Source organism: Chrysochloris asiatica, unplaced genomic scaffold (assembly GCF_000296735.1).
Source record: "Chrysochloris asiatica unplaced genomic scaffold, ChrAsi1.0 scaffold00103, whole genome shotgun sequence".
Lineage (NCBI taxonomy): Eukaryota > Metazoa > Chordata > Mammalia > Afrosoricida > Chrysochloridae > Chrysochloris > Chrysochloris asiatica.
The window spans coordinates 8,306,463-8,321,935 of record NW_006408621.1 but is presented as its reverse complement, the minus strand read 5'-3'; the positions used below and the strand labels follow the sequence as shown (position 1 = coordinate 8,321,935).

At 38.6% G+C, this 15,473-nt stretch overlaps 1 protein-coding gene across 1 annotated transcript in view; it reads right to left on the bottom strand.

Moving 5' to 3' along the window:
• THOC1 (THO complex 1) overlaps positions 1–15,012 on the bottom strand; it is a 77,998-nt gene extending 62,986 nt beyond the window's left edge. The window contains exons 1-7 of the mRNA XM_006867281.1: positions 14,925–15,012; positions 11,207–11,280; positions 11,053–11,113; positions 5,921–5,987; positions 1,769–1,887; positions 1,294–1,342; positions 793–888 (exon numbers count right to left, since the gene is read on the bottom strand). Of these exons, the coding sequence (XP_006867343.1) occupies positions 793–888; positions 1,294–1,342; positions 1,769–1,887; positions 5,921–5,987; positions 11,053–11,113; positions 11,207–11,280; positions 14,925–14,978 (520 nt within the window). The 5' untranslated portion in view covers positions 14,979–15,012. The remainder of the gene's footprint in view (positions 1–792; positions 889–1,293; positions 1,343–1,768; positions 1,888–5,920; positions 5,988–11,052; positions 11,114–11,206; positions 11,281–14,924) is intronic.
• Positions 15,013–15,473: the final 461 nt, after the last annotated feature.

Sequence of the window (15,473 nt, the reverse complement as noted above, 5' to 3'; positions counted from 1 at the left end):
ACTGTATAGTTTCCAAAGAGCATCTGGTAAGTCTGAACTAACAACCTGACAGTTCAAACCAACTTTGCAGTCCAGTGCCTATCTTATAGTGTTACTCCAAGGTTCCCAGAAAAGGAGGGTAAGACTGCATAAATTGAAGAATGTAATCAATGTCATGGAACCGTACATGCAGAGATGGTTGAATTTATGTTTTGCTTCTGTATATTGTCTCAAGAAAAACAACAAAAAAATAAAGCCAATGATACTGTTTCAAGACTCAAAAACCAAATACATTTCCAATGAGTTGATTCAGACTCACAGTGATCCTGTATAGGGCTTCCGAGACTGTAAATCTTTAGAGGAGCAGAAAGCCTCATCTTTCTCTTGTGGAGTGGCTAGTGAGTTTGAACTGCTGACCCTGTGGTTAGCAGTTCAGTGCTTATCCTACAGCGCTACCAGGGTTCCTTACATTATACACTAGATTAATATAAGTATAAGTAAAAGAAGGAGGAGCTCTGGTAGCGTAGTGGTTACGAATCGGGCTGCGAACCTTAAGGTCAGCGGTTCAAAACTACCAGCCGCTCCGCGGGAGAAAGATGAGGCTTTCTACTCCCGTAAAGATTTACACCTTCAGAAACCCTGTACAGGGTCGCTATGGGTCGGAACCGACTCGATGGCACTTAACAACAACATAAGTAAAAGAAAATAAGGTTGACAATTTTCTATTCTTTTTCCCATTACCATAGGCAGATCCTAATCCATTAAAAACTTGAAAAGATTTTCCTACATTTATTATAATGTAGAAAAGCTTACCTGATTTTTCAGATAAAGGGAAAAGCCTGGCCAAAAAGAGTTGAATTCGTCCACAGAAGACTGTATTCTGGGATTTGGATAATCGTCTAAGGAGATCTAACAATATATGGAAATGAAGGTTACACAGAAGAAATCATTCTGTTTATTACAACCTGACCTAAGTTTCTCAACCAGTTTGTCAGGTAGTTCTCAAAAAAATCAGGTAGAAACCATTGTCCCAAAAATGTATTTTTTTTTTAAAAAGGAACAAAACAAGCTTGGCATGGGCAATGTAAGCTTTAATAAATTATTCAGTTTATTTATTTATTTTTTGTTAATTTTATGCTCCAAATACCCTAAATAGAGCCAGCTTAATTTAAAGTAAATAATCTGCTTTAATAAAACAGATTGTTACTTAAAAATGAAGATACTGACCTAGTTGTAAAATGTTATCACTGGTGTTTAGTTTCAATTGTCTGTTTTTTTCCTAGAAACATTCACATTTTAAAAACAATCACTTACCATTGCACATACGTAGTAAATAATTTTTTCCTGCAGAATAGAATGTGTTCTGAAATGAAGACAAGAAATTATTATTATTGTTCAGAAGTTGCTACACATTCTCTAATAACTCACAGGAAATAAAATATTCCTATCAACAGGCACTGAGAACCTATTATGTCACTTTCATGTTCAAAAAGCAAATATTATTTTCAATAAAATAAAAATGTTTTCAGATATATGAGAGGGCTAAACATGGCACTAATTAACAGTTCTAAACATGTGAAGTATGCATTTTCAAGTTTACTGCTATTACTCAACCAAATTTCACATTTCACGTTTTTCTCCACACATGAGATGAGTCTTATACAACACCAGCTTTTTTGGCAATTAACAATATTAGGAATATAAGCAAAAAGCATATAAGCATAAATATACTATCAGTACCCTGGATCTATATAAAGAGGATGTTAGAAAAATAAACAAAAACACTTACTGATTTCCAAGTAGCAACATTTTTTTCCACAAAAGTGAATATTGTGTCACATTGATCCAAAGGAAGACAATCCAAAACATCTCCCAATAATACAAAAGGTGTAGATGCAGTACAAATACCTTCAAGTAGAGCATAAGCCAATATAAAATCTTTAAAAATTATATAGTAAAACAAACTTGAAAAATAATCTAAAGAATATTTCTATAGGTACTTATTCACTCATACAAAGTCTTTATAAGTACAAGAAATGGAAGTAACCTAAAGGTCTGAAAACGGGACATGCTTAAACAATTTTGTTATGTGCACTCAATAATAATGATTTATGATGATGATGATGATTCTTGAAAACATTTCTAGAGCATTAAGTGCTTTACATATACTAGCATATTTAATTTTTATAGACCTAGGAGCCCTGGTGTGGCGCTGTAGGTTAATGCGCCAGACTGCAAAGCCGTTTGAACTGCAAGGTCAGTGGTTCAAGCTCACCAGGTGCTCCTCGGAAACCCTATGCAGGGTCGCTATGGGTCAAAACCGACTTGATGGCACTTAACAACAACAACGAGATAAATACCATTATTCTCCCCATTTTATAAAATGGGAAGGCCGAGATACAGATTGTATATAACTTGCCCACGATCATAGAGCCAGTAAGTGGTAGAGCTGGGATACGAACCCAGGCAGTCTGGCTCCACAGTCTGTTTTCTTCACCACTAAGCTATTCAAAAGAATATAATGCAGCCAATTAAAAACGATGGTTATAATGATTGTAATAACTTGGAAAAATGCTTATGATATAATGTTAAGTGAAATAATTAGGATTCAAAACTGCATGTACACTAAGGTTATAACAATAAAAAAATTTAAAGACTAGATAAACTAAAATCATATACCAAAAAGAATGGTATTTTTTGAGGCCAAGAAATTATGACTAGTATTCTCCCCTTTTCTCATTTCCAAATGTGCTATAATGGTGCTAGATATCTCTGTGATTTGAAAAGATTATTTTTGAAAATAATAACAAAAGGCTTGATAGTGATTTCAAATATAATTAAACAATTAAAATAAAAGCACTATTTCAAGGGAAAGAATAGCAAAGTACAAAGAATTAATGTTATTAGAGAAAAGCAATAAATAAGACAGTTTTCTTAAGAAAAGGTCATTTAGACTAGAAAAACATACTCTTATCCTCATGCTCATTCTCCCTTCTATTTTGAGACAATGGGTACTTACTAACATATGTTACGTGTTCAAGAAGAGTAATCATTTAAGCATGGTATGTGGAAAAAAAACCAAAAAACCAAACTTAGGGGCACCATAAGCCCAAAATACTGCTTTAATACAGTATACCCAGAAGAAATAAGCAATATATCCAGCTCTATTCTTTACTAGTAAGGTTATATCTAGATGGTGCTGTTACACTTCAAGGGTACTACCTAGAACCAATGGGCAAAACTAGAGCAGCAGATTCCAACTTAATATTACAAAAACTGTCCACCAAAAGACTACAACAGTGAGCTTCCATCAAAGGGCACGTTCCTGAAGAAGCTACACAACCACCTCCCAGGGAAGTTACAAAGTGGAGTCAGGCTAGGACAGAGGTGGAATTATATGACCTCTAGAGTCCTTTACAAAACTTACAGTACTGTGACACTATCTGTCCTGTTCTTCCAAGAGATTTGAAAGCAGTATTTCATACCCTGAGTTGCAGTATGGTGGTGGTGGTGATGTGCCGAGGAGTCAGCTCCGACTCAGCGACTCTGTACAGGGCTCCTGAGGCTGTAAATCTTTATAGGAGCAGAACGCCTCGTCTTTCTCCCACGGAACAGCTGGTAGTTTCGAACTGCTGACCTTAAGGTTCGCAGTCCGATTTGTAACTACTACTCTTACCAGAGCATAGTCAGGCAGAAGTTAACCATTTTAACTAAAATCTTTTCTAGATTTTGCCATAAAAAATTCAGTAAAACTAAGCTAGAGCCTGAGAAAGTCATTGAAAAATAAGAGATTGCCTGGTGGTTATTTATAATGAGCTATTAGGTGTGGGAACCACTAGGTTATAGCATGAATCCCCAGAACTTTTCCAAACTGGGTCCTAGTTTCTACAACGACCTCTCTACTTCACCCCAACTGTGGCTACAGACAGCCCCATCTTAGTCCCTAACACCCTGGTTCATATCTCCATGGTTTATTCACAATGCTCCTTCTATCTAAACAATCTTCCTTTCTTTATCCATGGCATATTCTTATGTAATCTTTCAAAACACAAAATAAATGAAAAAAAAGTCCTGATACCTTTGGGCAGGCCACTTCACCTATGCTTCTGAAGCACACTGATAGCATTTATCATATTTAACTATTTACCTTTATTATCTAGACTATGTGCTTTTTAACGGTAAGCATTTTTATAAATCTACCCAGTAAAATGCCTTATACAGATAAGAAGCTCAATAAATATTTGCCAAAATGAATTTAACAATACATAATTATGGACAATCTGAAAACATGGCACATAAATGAGCAATACCCTCATTTGTCATGAAAGAATTTTCGTCCTCAATTAACAAATTTAAGACTTTATTTCATAAGTCCTCGTCTTTCTCTAAGTAAAACTTGTTACCTATAGACTCTGCACAATTTCAAGAGCTAAAAAAGCTACCAGCCTACAAGAGTAATGTATCAAGTAATAAATCAATCAAGAAGAACCCACTGCAAACTAACAGAAACCGGGGACTTGTTTAGTTATGCTTAATGAAAAAAGGGATAAGCAGAGCTTATCCGTAAGTACACAAAACAGCTTGCTGCCATCCCGTAATACCACTTTCACCTGTGTGCTCTAGTTTTTGTAGCAACATACATAATGTAATACAATATGTTAATACTGCTTTACAATAAGATACTTTTCACATAAATATAATCTGATTTAAATCAAGAATGTAACCAAGTTCGTTAGTGTTGGTTAGCTATCTTCTCATTTCTTCTTTCTGCAAATATTTAATGAGTTCCTGCTATGTGTTAGACACTGACACTGTGAACTTACTATGTGCCTTGTTTATGTCATCTCTTGAAATGGTTCCACTGCATCTGCCCCTTTTACAAGTCCCCTACTTAGTTTTTCCTAACAGCAGTCTCCCCCAATCCAATTCTCCTTCCAGTGTCTCCATGGCCCTTTACAAATGATCCTAAGCTACCCCTCCTGCCTCTTTCCTCACCATTCTCTTCATCCTCCTGCTCCACACAGTTCTCTAGCCATGCTAAACTTGCCTTCTGCACAGTCATTCCCCTCCATTTCTACACCTGACAATCATCCTTCATAGTTACAAAGTCACTTTTAATTTATACTCTACATGGAGGGGATTGCAAACATTGTAAAGAAACAAAACATATAATTTGTTGAATGTAAAACTGATAATCTGCTCCACAAACCTTTACTTAATTCACAATAAAAAGTTATTAAAAAAAAAAAAAATCTCCCCCTAAAACTTCATTCGTACTTCAACCACAGAATTTACACCACACAGTAGTACACTTTTTATCTGTCACCTTCATTTGCCACTAGCTCCTTACAGACAGGGAATATGTTTATTCACTACTGACTCTCCAAGCTCAACATCAGTACCAGGCACATAATAGGTGCTCAATAAATATTTACCAAATGAACAATGCTGAGAACAAGTAAAGTGTCCAAAATGTGCACTGTGTAATATCCCCAAACCAAACCTATCGCTGTCAAGTCAATTATGACTCATAGCGACCCTATATGGCAGAGTAGAACTGTCCATAAAGTTTGCAAGGCTGTAAATCTTTATGGAAGGAAATTGCCAACATCTTTCTCCCATGGAGCAGTTGGTTGGTTCAAATTAGGCAGGCAAGGCCAAAGGTTGCATTAGATGACTTCTAAAGCTCCACAAGTGGAAAGTCATTGACCTTTTGGTTAGCAGATTAGCACTTAACCACTGCACAACCAGGGCTCGTTATTGTGTAACAGAGAGGAGAAATGCATATGAGCTAAATTCACTGGGACAGCTTCATGGCAAAGTTGGAAGTCAAGCAGAACTTGAGGAATAAACAAATCAGACAGTAGGGAGAAAAAAATTTTTTAAAGCACGGCATGTCCAAGATTAAGAGCAGACAACACAATAAAAACCCCACACTTACCTTCAGTTACTCCCCCAATAGCTAGAGAAATAATAGCTAACACGTTTTCACACGATGAATGGTTTATCTATCAATAGAGGAAAAATAATTTAGAGGAAGGAGCTCAAACTAACAACAATAAAAACAAACATTAAACCAATAATCACAAACATGGGATAAAAATATTTCTTATGAGATAAATTACATTAAAAAAAGAGAACAGTAACAGATACAAGTAAATACCTGCAGAAGTATATAACAAGTAATAAACAGCAACTCATTCAAAATCAAACGGTTATCAGGAAATAGCACATTTAAGGCTATAAGCTAATGAAGTATAGAAGTGTTGCAGCCTAACTCAATCAATGTCAGAAGGAAATGGTGAGGTCACAGGCACTGACTGCATCAATTACTTCTGAGGGAAGGTTACAAAAGGAGGGAGATAATATTCAGTTTCTATAATAACAATAATAGTATGAACATTTATTGATGTTGTTACATATAACAACCTGGAAATGATGGCAACTCTTCTCTTAAAAATGAAACTGAAGTTCAGGAAAGCAAAGTAACTTGCTCAGTGCCTACCAATGGATAAGTGACTAGGTCAAAATAAGAGATCCATTTCTGATCCAGGACACAACATTTTCAGGACCCAATCTTCACAATAAGAAATTGTTAAAACTTTTCCTGTCATTTCACAAATGGTAAATAAATTTGTTTTTTGTGTGTGTTTAAATTTCTCTACTGAGGTCATATTATTGCGTCCCTTCTGCCAAACTGCTAGTGAGTCGATTCTTACTTGTATCAATCCCATGTGTTTCAGAACTGTACTCCACAGGGTTTTCACTGGCTATGATCTTTCAAAAGTAGATAGTTCCGCACTTAACTGTCTGCACCACCAGAAGAGTCACTGAAGGTAAATACTGTTAGATGCCATCGAGTCCACACTGACTCACAGCAACACTATGCACATCAGAACGAAACACTGCCCAGTCATGTGCCAACCTCACAATTGTTGTTAAGCATGATCCCACTGCTGTCACCACTGTGCTAATCCATCTCGTTAGGGGTTTTCCTCTTTTTCTCTGACCCTACATTTTACCAAACATGAGATGTTTCTCCATGGACTGGCCCTTCCTAATAATATGTCCAAAGTATAAAAGACAAAGTCTGGCCATCTTGGCTTCCAAGGAGTATACTAGTTGTACTTCTTCCAACACAGATTGGTTTGTTCTTTTGGTAGTGCATGGTACTTTTAATATTCTCCTGCAAAACGAAACTCAAATGCATCAACTCTTCTATGGTGGTCCTTGTTCACTGTCCAATTTTCACATGCAGATGAGGTTTTTGCAAATACCATGGCTTGGATTAGGCACACCTTAGTCCTCAAACTGACATCTTTGCTCTTCAACACTTTGAAAAGGTCTCGCGCAGCATATTTTCCTAATGCAATACACGTTTGATTTCTTGACTGCTGCTTCCGTGAGTGTTGATGGTTGATCTGAGCAAAATGAAGTCTTTGATAACTTCAAATTTTCCTCCAATTATATGGATGTTGTTTATTGGTCCAGTGGTGAGGATTTTTGTTTTCTTTATATTGACATACAACAATACCAAAGGCTATGTTCTTTGATCTCATCAGTAAATATTTTAAGTCCTCTGCACTTTCAGCAAGCAAGGTTGTTAATAAATCTTCCTCCAAACCTGATGCCACATTTTTTCCTCATATAATCTAGCTTCTCAGATTATTTGCTCAGCATACAGACTGAATAAGTATGGTGAAAGGATACAATCCTGGTTCACACCTTCCCTGATTTTAAACCCTTTGGTGGTCCCTTGTTCTGTATGAACAACTGCTATATTCAGGTTCCTCATGAGCACAATCAAGTGTTCCACAATACTCATACATTGCAATGCTGTCCATAGCTTGTCATGTTCCATAGGACTGAAACCTTTCCATAGTCAATAAAGCATAGGAAAACAACTTTCTGGTTTTCTCTGCTTTCAGGCAAGATTCATATGATGTCAGCAATGATATCCCTTGTTCCACAATCTCTTCTGAATCCAGCTTGAACCTCTGGTAAGTTCTCTTTCAATGTGGTTGCTGCTGTTTTTGTATTATCTTTACCAAGATTTTACTTGCATGCTATGGCGCTGTGGGCTAATGCGCCAGACTGCAAAGCAGTTTTAATTGCAAGGTCAGTAGTTCAAGCTCACCAGCTGCTCATCGAAAACCCTATACAGGGTCGCTATGGGTCAGAACCGACTCGACAGCACTTTACAACAACAATATTAATGATATTGTCCGATGAGTTCTGCATTCAGTTGGGTCACCTCTTTGGAATGGATACAAATACATATCTCTTCCAGTCAGCTGGCGGGTAGTTGTCTCTAAATTTCTTGGCATAGATGAGGAAGTGACTCCAGTGCCACATCAGTTTGTTGAAAGATTTCAATCTGTATTCCATTAATTCAGTGCCTTGTTCTTTGCCAATGCTTTTAATGCACCTTGGACTTCTTCCTTCAGGATCACTGGCTCTTGATCATATGCTACCTCCTGAAATGGTTGAACACAAACCATTTCTTTTTGGTACAGTGACTGTGTATTCCTTCCATCTTCTTTTGATACTTTCTGCATAATTCATTATTTTGCCCATGTTGGTGTTATTGTTTAGTGCTGTTGAGTCAGTTACAACCCACAGTGACCCTATAGAGGGTTTCTGTGGAGCAGCTGGTGAGCTTGAACTGCCAACTTTGCAGTCCAGCTCATCAACCCAAAGCATCACATCAGGTCTCCATTTTGCCCATGTTGTTGTTATTGTTAAGTGCTACTGAGTCAGTTCTAACCCATAGTAACTCTGAATAGGGTTTTCAAGGAGCGACTGGTGAACTTGAATTGTCAACCTTGTGGTTCAAACCAACTTTGCAGTCCAGTGCATTAACCCATAGCACCATACCAGAACTCCATTTTGCCCACAGAATCCTTCAATATTGCAAATCGAAGCTTAAATTTTGTTTTCAGTTCCCTCAGCTTGAGAAATGCTGAGCATGTTCTTCCCTTTTGGTGTCCTAACAGATCTTTGCACATTTTGTTATAACATTCGACTTTGTCTTCTCATGCTGACCTTGGAAACTTTCTGCTCAGCTCATTTGCCATCTCGTTTCTCCCATTTGCTTTAGCATCTCTAATCTAGAGAGCAAATTTCAGTTTCTTCCGACATCTATTTTGGTCTTTTCCTTCTTTGTTGTCTTCCTAGTGACCTTTTGCTTTCTTTCTGTATGATGTTCTTGATGCCATCCCACAACTCTTCTAGTATTCATTCTTTAGTTTCTAAAGCTTCAAATCTATTCTTGAGATGGTTTCTAAATTCAAGTGGGATATGTTAAAGGTCATATTTTGACTCTTCATTTTCTTCAGCTTTTGCCTGAACTTGCATAGAGCAATTGATTGATCTGTTTCACAGTCTGCACCTGGCCCTGTTTTGGCTTTTTCCACTATTTCCTTCCACAGATGTAGTCAATTTGGTTTCTGTGTGTTCCACCTGGTGAGGTCCATGTGTATAGACCTCACTTACGTTGTTTAAAAAAGGTATTTACAATGAAAAAGTAATTAGTTTTGTAAAATTCTATCATGCAATCTCCAGCATCATTTCTATTCACCACGGACATTATTTTCTGACTACGGATCCTTCCTCTTTTTTTCCCCACCTTTGCATTCCAACTGCTAGCAATTATCAATGCATCTTGATTGTATGACTGATCAATTTCAGATAGAAAAAGTTGGCAGAATTCTTCCATTTCATCACCACTGGTTATAGTGGTTGGTGCATTAAATTTGAATAATAGTGGTATTAACTGGTCTTTCTTGTAGTTGTATGGATATTATCCTATCACCAACTGTGCTGTACTTCAAGACAGATCTTGATATATTCTTTTTGATGATGAAGGCAACACCATTTCTCTTCAATTAGTCATTCTCAGCATAGTAAACCATGTGATTGTCTGATTCAAAATGGCCAATACCAGTGCATTTCAGCTCACTAATGCCTAGGAAATTGATGTTTATGCATTCCATTTAATTTTTGACAAATTCCAGTTTTCCTAGATTCATACTTTTACAGCTGTTTATCTTCATTTTGAGTTGTTCCCCATCAGCATATGAAGATCCTGAAGGCTTTACTCTATTTGCATCATCACACTCAACTCTACTTTGAGGAGGCAGCTCTTCCCCAGTCATAATCTGAGTGCCTTCTAACCTGAGGATCTCATCTTCCGGCACTAAATCTGACAATATTCTGGTGCTCTTCATCATGTTTCAATATTCAGTAATCTGGTTCTGACAGTGTTCAACTGCTATTATTAAGGGGTTCAGTGACTAAATATTCGGAAGCAGTCTTTGTCTCCTTCAGTCTGTCTTCATCTGGAAGCTCAACTGAAACCTATCCACCGTGGGTGACCCTGCTGGTGTTTAAAATACTCGTGGCATAGCTTCCAGAATTATAGCAAGACGCAAGTCACCACAGCATGACAAACTAACAGATGAGTGTTAACTAGCTCCTACTTAAATACAATATGCTGAGAAGGAAAATAAGGGCATGGAGATCCTTGGATTAGATTATTTATGACCCTATTTACCACAAGGTTGGCGGTTCAAGCTTACCAATCACTCCTTGGAAACCCTATAGAGGGTCACTATGGGTCGGAACTGACTTGACGACACTTAACAACAACATAAATGTGTTTTTAAAAAAAAAAAAGCTTCAACCGTAGTAGTTACTAAGATCTCATGTCAAACCTGCTTTATACTCATTTGGAGAGGATTCTTTTTCATTTATTACACCAAATCCTTAAATTGTAATTGTATCTTAAAATCCTTAATTATTAAATAACGCCCATAGTGACGAACCCTGGTGTGGTGCTGTAGGATAAGCACTGGACTGCTAACCTCAAGGATGGCGGTTCAAACCCACCAGCCACTCCTTAGAAATGCTAAACAGGATTGCTATGAGTTGGAACCAATTTAACAGCACTTCACAACAACATACTGAATAAAGTAGCACGCTAACTCTAAAATAAGGTTTAAACACCCATTCTAACAAAAAAAGCAATGTGTTTTTATCAGCAAAATGTTAATGAATAAAGGACGAACTTACAATTTCTTCTTCTAGAACACCTCTGAAAGCTTGATCAAGAGTGCATTTTTTTTCATTTTCACTGTGAAAAACAAAAGACAACTTCATTTTGTAAACAGCTCACAGCAAGTATAAAGATTTAGGCAAACAGTTTTCATGGATCTTAATGCCTTACCTGCCAGGTAACTGGCTAAAGGTACTCAATAATGGCTTGATATTTTTGTTGTTCAAGGCTTCTCTAGTAGACTTCTAGAAAAATTAAAATGGAAAATAAATGGAAGGATTTTGATATTATTTACTGAAAAACATATCATTATCAATGTAACTTGGGAGCGTGGTGGTTCCATTTGATAAGCGCTGGAGTGCAAACCCCAAGGTTTGAGCCCGCCAACAGCTCTGTGGAGAAACATGAGGCTTTCTGCTCTTGCAAAGACTTAAAAGCCTTGGAACCCCTATACAGGCTTGCTATGAGTCAGAACTGACTTGATGGCACTTAACAACAAAATCATCAGTATAAACAACTTGTTATGTCTTTTTAACTAAAAATAAGTTTCTACCTGGGAAAAATTACCTTAGTGGAGCCTATTTTCAATGCCACCATCAGATAAAGGCCCTCATCACTTTTAACCTGGCAAGAGTGTTCAAACTAGACTTTCTCATTCCAGGTTTTCTCTTCCATCATCCCTTTCACTATTATAGTCTTGTGCTTTTTAAAAAGCACCTCTAAATGGTTCTTTATTCATATGTTTTGGTTTTGGATTTCCATGCCTCCCTCTCAAGGTCCTCAACAGTGTTATCCCACTCAATCAATCCAATTTTACTTCTCACTACACCTTAACACCACCACCACTCACTCCTTAACATATACATTCAAAAAAGTTCTAGTCACTATTTCATCACTTTCTATCAAGTTCACAAGTATCAAATGTTCCCATTCATATTCCCAACAGGGTATTCAAATTCTATAGTTCTCAATACCTATCTTGACTCCTATCTCCTCTAGGTAGAGCCTGCTCATCACAGTCCCTGTACGTAATTGCTGCTGTTAAGTGCTGTCGAGTCAGTCCCAACTCATAATGACCCTACATAGGGTTTCCAAGGAGCAGTTAGTGGGTTTGAACCACCAACTTTGTGGTTAGACATACAGTACTTATCCTACAGTATCACACCAAGGTTCCTGTATGTAATTGTTGTTGTTATGTGCCGTGGAGTTGGTTCTGACTCATAGCAACCCTGCAAAGGGTTTTCGAGGCTGTAAATCTTTACGGGAGCAGAACGCCTCATCTTTCTCCCCGAGGAACAGCTGGTAGTTTCAAACTGCTGACTGTGAGATTAGCAGCCTGATTTGCAACCACTATGCTATCAGAGCTCCTTTGTACATAATTAGCACTGAATAAATAACCTGCTGACCGTCTTAAGATAGTCATAATTTAAAGACGAAAATACTATTAAGTCATTCATTCTGTGAAAATTCACATATCCTTGAAAGTTACATATTACATAACTTGAGAGGAGTTAGATTTATACTGGAAGTGTCTATTACTGGTTTTACCTGGAAATTTGTTTAGAAATACAAAATTTCAGGTCCTAATCCAGATCTGTAGAAGAAAGATGAGGCTTTGTTCCCGCAAAGATGCACAGCCTAGGAAACTCTATATAAAAGAGCTACTATGAGCTGGAAACTGACTTGCTGAAGGCACGTAACAATGTAGATCTACTAAACAGAACCTGCATTTAACAAAGTAGCCAGGTGATCCCACTGCACATTGAAACTTGAGAAGCACTGGACTAGACAAACTACATTAGTCTCTTCCAGGACTGATATAATCTTGGATAAACCAGTTATTCTTGGTTTATCCAATTCTTAGAGCGTCAAAACACCAGAAATTACAGAAAAACACAAAAAAACGATACTGATCACACAGACAAGATATAATTCACTGAAAAACAAATCCCTCACTATATCGTGGTATGGAAGGGAGGGACTTGCAAAAAAGAAAATTATTGATAACAAAGAAAGATTTTCTTCCACAGAATTTTCATTTTGGAATAATTTGCTTAACCACAGTGAAATACCTGAGTAACTGAATCATACCTTGAAAGGCTAATACAAATGCTAAAAACAAATACAGTACAACTTAGAATACAGCTTCTTCATAGTGGGTACAGGGATGGACATAAATTAAGTCTGGAGTCAGAAAAATGAGCAAATTAAATCACTACCGTTTTTTTTGGGGGGGGGATTGTCTCTGTTTCTATCTCAATTATAAAGCTAAATCAAAAAGTGCTGCTACAAAATCATGTTGTTGTTAAGTGTTGTTGAGTAGGTACTGACTCATAGTAACCCTGTATAGGGTTTCCAAGGAGCAGCTGGTGGGTCTGAACCGCTGACCTTGCAGGTAGCAGACTAATGCTTATCCTGCAGCATCACATCAGGACCCCACAAAAATCATATAAAGTTTCATTACACAAATATATAAAAATGTGGTTGTTTCCATCTCTCTAACCCTCCCCTGAAGAATTCTGTGCCCTTTGTGATTCAAACCCAGTAAAAGCAGCAGTTTGAGCATCCTCCAGGGACTCAAATTATGTTCCTTTTAAATGTTCTTTTTGAGAACAAAAAGAAGTCTGAGGTCAGAACCTAGGATGAATGAGGTAAGGTTTCCCAATGAAATTCTCATAGGATAGTTCTTGCTTACCCTCAGGTGCACTCCTGTGATGGGGAAAAATTCTTTGGTGCAATTTCCCTGGTCTTCTCCTCACCAATGCAGTTTTAAATTTTCTTAAAATTTCTTCATATTTAGCCTCCCATGATTTTCCTTCCACAAAAATCTATCAAGGTTTACCCCTTGGGAATTCCAAAAACATTAACCATAACTTTTTGAGCTGACCTCTCTGTCCTGAATTTAACTGGTCTACCAGATCCCCTCAGAAGCCACTGTTTTGACTGGACCGCCCCCCCACCTTTTTTTTTTGTAAGCTACTCTACGAGACTAAGACAAATGTATTACTGAGAACTTGCCTGCAGCCATCCATGGATGGCAGAGAAACGTTTAACACCTTTGTTTAGATGCATGTATGAACTTGAACCTATAGCAGTACTTTCTGAAGTACTCTCCTACTGTTATTGTTAAGTGTCATCGAGTCGGTTCTGACCCATAGCGACCCTGTATAGGGTTTTCGAGGAGCGGCTGTGAGCCTGAACCGCCGACCTTGCGGTTCAAACCGACTTTGCAATCCAGTGCATTAATCCACAGCGCCACACCAGGACTCTACGCTCTACTTAGGGAATAACAAATAGTCAATCACGGTGCTTGCCTAAGAGTTAAATGAGCTAATATGAAAACGCTCTTCAAGGTTATTTCCGAAATGCTAACTAGTATTTTCCAATGTGCAAGAATACAGTGACATCTGGTAACCTTTCCCAAACTGACCTCTGCTTCCCTTTTCCTACTCAGGACTTCCTTGCCCATTTATTAGGCTAGAGATAAGAGAGTTTAAGGGTGGTGAACAGGCAGCAGGGACTACCATCTGGCAGCTTTGAAGCTGGGGCAAGAGCCGGTTCTTTGATGTACCACTCCCGCCCTACCCCGTCAGCAGCTCCCCTTTCAGTTCTGGAGGCACCTGCCCGCTAAGTAAACGCCAGCAAACAGGGGTGACCAGACGCAGGGTCTCAGACTGCCCACCTGAGGGTGGGGACACACGACGCGCGAAAGAGCCTGGTAGCGCACCCCTCCCTGCCGCCCAGCCGCCAATAGGGCCGGGAGCAGACGCCGAGGCATACACACTTCTGTTTCCGCTTTACTTCAGGGAAAAATTCGAGTCATTTGAAAGATAGAAGGGCAAGAAGTAGCGCAGGCTCGAGCCCGCACCTTCCCGTTCCCAAAGCTCACCGTAAACCGCGTTCGCGCTTCGGGCAAGCTGAAGAGCGGCGGCGTCGGAGACATCTTCTCGGCTGCGCGTGCCCGCCACCACGCTGCGGCGCCTTCCGATTACGTCAGACGGGGGAGCAGCGAGTTGGCCACTTCGTGTAGCTAGAGCGTCTTGTGAGCAGCTGGGCTGGCGAGTTACGAAGGGAAGACTTCGGTGCAGAGAGAGTTCTAGGGGGCATACGAAGTCTGAGTCAGCCGGACCAGACATAATCCGAGTTCTCGGTTATGACCTTTTTGTTGTTGTTGTTGGCCAACCTCACAAACGTTGCCACGCTTGAGCCCATTGATACTGCCACTGTGCCAATCTTTTTCTTCCTTTTTCTATGACCCTCCACCTTACCAAATATGATATCCTTCATCAGTGACTGGTCCCTTCTGACAATATGTCCAAAGTATGAGAGACAAAGTTTGACCATCCTGGCCGCCAAGGAGCACTTTGGCTGCACTTCTTCCAAAACGGATCTATTGGTTCTTTTGGCAGTCTATAGAACTTTCAATATTCTCCTCCAA